At 42.8% G+C, this 5,455-nt stretch overlaps 1 protein-coding gene across 1 annotated transcript in view; it reads right to left on the minus strand.

Annotated features, from left to right (window-relative positions):
* The window catches only part of LOC109896487 (sushi, von Willebrand factor type A, EGF and pentraxin domain-containing protein 1-like), a 133,933-nt gene that overhangs the window by 62,938 nt on the left and 65,540 nt on the right, over positions 1–5,455 (minus strand). The window contains 2 exon segments of the mRNA XM_031832222.1: positions 1,417–1,596; positions 1,803–1,961. Of these exon segments, the coding sequence (XP_031688082.1) occupies positions 1,417–1,596; positions 1,803–1,961 (339 nt within the window).

The raw sequence follows: 5,455 nt of genomic DNA on the forward strand, positions 1-5,455 counted from the left end.
TATTGGTATACCAGACCCATATCGGTATAGCAGACCCATATTGGTATAGCAGACACATATCGGTATAGCAGACACATATTGGTATAGCAGACCCATATCGGTATAGCAGACCCATATTGGTATAGCAGACACATATCGGTATAACAGACACATATTGGTATAGCAGACACATATCTGTTTAACAGACACATATTGGTATAGCAGACCCATATTGGTATAACAGACACATATTGGTATAGCAGACACATATCTGTTTAACAGACACATATTGGTATAGCAGACACATATCTGTATAGCAGACCCATATCGGTATAGCAGACCCATATTGGTATAGCAGACACATATTGGTATAGCAGACACATATATGTTTAGCAGACACATATTGGTATAGCAGACACATATCTGTATAGCAGACACATATCGGTATAGCAGACACATATCGGTACACCAGACACATATCGGTATAACAGACACATATCGGTATAACAGACACATATCGGTATAACAGACACATATCTGTATAACAGACACATATCTGTATAACAGACACCAATCTGTATAACAGACACATATCGGTATAACATACACATATCTGTATAACAGACACATATCTGTATAGCAGACACATATCGGTACAGCAGACACAGATCGGTATAGCAGACACATATCGGTATAGCAGACACATATCTGTATAACAGACACATATCGGTATAGCAGACACATATCTGTATAACATACACATATCTGTATAACAGACACATATCGGTATAGCAGACACATATCTGTATAACAGACACATATCTGTATAACAGACACATATCGGTATAGCAGACACATATCTGTATAACAGACACATATCGGTATACCAGACACATATCGGTATAGCAGACACATATCTGTATAACAGACACATATCGGTATAGCAGACACATATCTGTATAACAGACACATATCGGTATAGCAGTCACATATCTGTATAACAGACACATATCGGTATAGCAGACACATATCTGTATAACAGACACGTATCGGTATAGCAGACACATATCTGTATAACAGACACATATCGGTATAGCAGACACCTATCTGTATAACAGACACAAATCAGTATAGCAGACACATATCGGTATAACAGACACATATCGGTATAGCAGACACATATTGGACAGAAGGAAATATTGGGTGTGTACGTGTGTACATGCATTTAGTTACTGCGTGTGTGTGTGTGTGTGTGTATGCACACTTCGTTACTGTGTATGTATGTGTGTTCTATTTAGGGTTGCAACATTTCAGAAACTTTCACTAAATTGCCTGGTTTTCCAGAAATCCTGGTTGAAGGATACTGGAATTCCTGCTTACTTCCTCATGATTCCAGGAATGCTACTACCATGGAATTTATTGACACTACCCTCTCACCTCTGCAGCTAGGCGGAGAGCCTGACCATGTCCCGTTTGGCTGGCAAAGTCTGATGCCACTACCCTGTCGATCGTAGCCAGGCTGGCATCGCACCCCGCAGGCCGCATTGAACTGGTTATTACACACGTTGTGGATGAAGAAACCATTCCCTGGAGGAGACAGCTCTGGGCAGTACACCACTGGGGATGGAGAGGACGGAGAGATGGAGGGGAAGAGAAAAGCGGCAAAAGTGAAAAACGTTAGATGAGATAAGATTCACTCGCTGCACTGACAGATTTAGATCGACTCCGGTCAAAAGTAGTGCACTATGTAGATTGTAAGGGATAGGGTGCCATTTGAGACGCGGCATAAGTGTGTGTAGCATGGACAGTCTGGACAGCGTTACCTTCGCAGGTCTTCCCTTGGGACCTGTAACCCTGCTTGCAGACACAGTCGCTGGGTGCTGTGCTGCCGGGTTGGGAGGTGTGGTGCTGGTCAGGACACAGCAGGCAGGTACTCAGGCCTCCTGGAGTGCCCTCCGGTTTGTAGGTTCCAGGTGGGCACGCTGTAAAGAGGAGACAGAGACAAAACACTTGGTGATAGACTAAACACACCTAGAAAAGTCATTTGTTGCATGTAAAAGGACTGATCACACACACGTAAATACTGTATACATACGCAAACACAAAGATCTATCCACGAGCAAATGCCGAGATCTCTGAACTGTATTATAGTCCTGTTGACTTAGCAGTTCTGCTTTGTGTTAGAAGCATCTGCGGCTGATCAGCCAAGTCAGGAAGCTGTCTGGTTATTGAGCTAGTGAGCTTGTTTTCAAACATTCCTCCATCTACAGATGTAGGATCTTAAGTTGATCACCTTGTTGCAGAATACATGTTTTACTGCATTTGATGTTTAAAAAGGCTTCTGAACTTTGTAATTTCCACTTTGAAATTTCCGACTTGATTTTCCCTTACAAAAAATATATCAACCTCTACAAAAAGGGCTATTAATTAATTACAATCCACGTAATATATTCCTGCTGTAGCAAACTGGTTCATATTAAGATACTACATCTGTACTGTACACAATAAATCATCCTCACAGAAAAGGACGGCCATCTGAATGCATCCCTTGTGTTACAGACCAGTTAACTCTTGAATAAAGTAAGTAAATTGAGAGAAACAATCGTGATCTCTCACTGTAATGGAATGGGCTACTTTCCATACTCAATCAACACTAATCAAACCAATGGCACACTGCATGGATTTAACAATAACATTTTGCAATATACAGTGCCTTCGGAAAGTATTCAGACCCCTTGACTTTTTCAATATTTTGGTACAGTAGGTTACATTTTGGTAGCCTTATTCAAAAATGGTTAAATCGTTTTTTCCCCTCATCAATCTACACACAACACCCCATAACAACAAAGAAAAAACAGGATTTTAGAAATGTTTGCTAATTTATAAAAATGTTTAAAAAACTGTGGCCTCCCAAGTGGTACAGACAAAACAAATGGAAAGTGAAAAGTGGATCGGCGGTGGCCCGAACGCCGGCCGAACAAGGAGAGGGACCGACTTCGACGGAAGTCATGACAGTAGTATATGGGGCTTGGTAACAAAACGGATGGCACTGTGATAGACTACATCCAATTTGCTGAGTAGAGTGTTGAAGGCTATTTTGTAAATTACATTGCCGAAGTCAAGGATCTGTAGGATAATCAGTTTTACGAGGGTATGTTTGGCATGATGAGTGAAGGATGCTTTGTTGCGAAATAGGAAGCTGATTCTAGATTTAATTTTGGATTGGAGATGCTTAATGTGAGTCTGGAAGGAGAGTTTACAGTTTAACCAGACACCTAGATATTTGTAGTTGTCCACATATTCTAAGTCAGAACAGTCCAGAGTAGTGATGCTAGACGGGTGGGTGAGTGCAGGCAGCAATCGGTTGAAGAGCATGCATTTAGTTTTACTTGCCTTTAAGAGCAGTTGGAGGCCACGGAAGGAGAGTTGTATGGCATTGAAGCTCGTCTGGAGGTTTGTTAACACAGTGTCCAAAGAAGGGCCAGAAGTATACAGAATGGTGACGTCTGCATAGAGGTGGATCAGAGAATCACCAGCAGCAAGAGTGATATCATTGATGTATACAGAGAAAAGAGACTGCCCGAGAATTGAACCCTGTTGCACCCCCACAGAGACTGCCAGAGTTCCAGACAACAGGCCCTCCGATTTGACAAACTGAACTATATCTGAAGTAGTTGGTGAACCAGGCAAGGCAGTCCTTTGAGAAACCAAGGCTGTTGAGTCTGCCAATAAGAATGCGGTGATTGACAGAGTCGAAGCCTTGGCGAGGTCGATGAAGACATTGTTGTCATGGCTGTGTGCTTAGGGTTGAGGTCCTATTGGAAGGTGAACCTGCGCCCCAGTCTGAGGTCCTGAGTGCTCTAGAGCAGGTTTTCATCAAAGATTTCTTTGTACTTTGCTCCCTTCATTTTTCCTGCCACTGAAAAACATCCCCACAGCATGATGCTGCCACCACCATGATTCACTGTAGGGATGGTGCCAATCTTGGTTTTATCAGACCAGAGAATCTTGTTTCTCATGGTCTGAGAGTCTTTAGGTGCCTTTTGACAAACTCCAACTCCAAGCAAACTCCAAGAGTTCAGTTTGTCAAATCGGAGGGCCTGTTGTCCGGAACTCTGACAGTCTCTATGGGGGTGCCATAGGGTTCAATTCTCAGGCCGACTCTTTTCTCTGTATTTTGCTATCATTTGCCATTTATTGAGGAGTGGCTTCCGTCTGGCCACTCTACCATAAAGGCCTGATTGGTGGAGTGCTGCAGAGATGGTTGTCCTTCTGGAAGGTTCTCCCATCTTCACAGAGGGACTCTGAAGCTCTTTCAGAGTGACCATCAGGTTCTTGGTCACCTCCCTGACCAAGGCCCTTCTCCCCCGATTGCTCAGGTTGGCTGGGCGGCAAGCTCTAGGAAGAGTATTGGCGGTTCCAAACTTCTTCCATTTAATAATGATGGAGGGCACTGTGTTCTTTGGGACCTTCGATGCTGCAGAAATTTGTGCCTCGACACAATCCTGTCTCGGAGCTCTACGGACAATTCCTTTGACCTCATAGCTTGGTAAAAAAACAAACAAAGATTTAACCTTTATTTAACTAGGCAAGTCAGTCAAGAACAAATTGTTATTTATACTGACGGCCTACAGAGGCCAAACCCGGACGACGCTGGGCCAATTGTGCGCCGCTCTATGGGACTCCCAATCAAGGCCGGTTGTGATACATCCTGGATTCGAACCAGCGTGTCTGTAGTGACGCCTCTAGCACTGAGATGCAGTGCCGTAGATCACTGTACCATGCACTGTCAATTGTCAACTGTGGGACATTATAGACAGGTGTGTGCTTTTTCAAAACATGTCCAATCAATTGAATTTACCACAAGTGGACTCCAATCAAGTTTTAGAACCATCTCATGGATGATCAATGGAAACAGGATGCACCCGAGCTCAATTTCGAGTCTCAAAGCAAAGGGTCTGAATAATTATGTAAATAAGGTTTTTATGTTTTTTATTTGTAATACATTTTCAAAAATGTCTAAAAAACTGGTTTTCTATTTGTCATTGCGGGGTTACGGTGTAGATTGCTGAGGATTTAAAAAATATATATATTTTAGAATAAAGCTGTAACGTAACAAAATGTGGAACAAGTCAAAGGATCTGAACACTTTCCGACCGAAGGCACTGTATACAGTATACAGTTATCAAGAGAGCTAGACTGTCTAGGTAGACTGTCTAAGTCTAGGTATGGGCAAAGGACAGAAAACACTGAGGTAGCTTGTAACCAGAAAATACAGTACAGTGAGTGTTATAAAACCCATGGTGTTGATCTGACTATGTGGTGTTAAAACGTAAATAACTCCCCAACACTCCAGGGTTTCCAGGGTTCTTTTAGTGCCAAGATACCAGCAGCTGCAGTCTCTCTCTCTCTCTCTCTCTCTCTCTCTCTGTTTGTTTCTCTCCTCCACTCTTTCTTTCCTTCCCCTCCCCCTCCC

The sequence above is a fragment of the Oncorhynchus kisutch genome, linkage group LG9, assembly GCF_002021735.2.
Source record: "Oncorhynchus kisutch isolate 150728-3 linkage group LG9, Okis_V2, whole genome shotgun sequence".
NCBI lineage: Eukaryota > Metazoa > Chordata > Actinopteri > Salmoniformes > Salmonidae > Oncorhynchus > Oncorhynchus kisutch.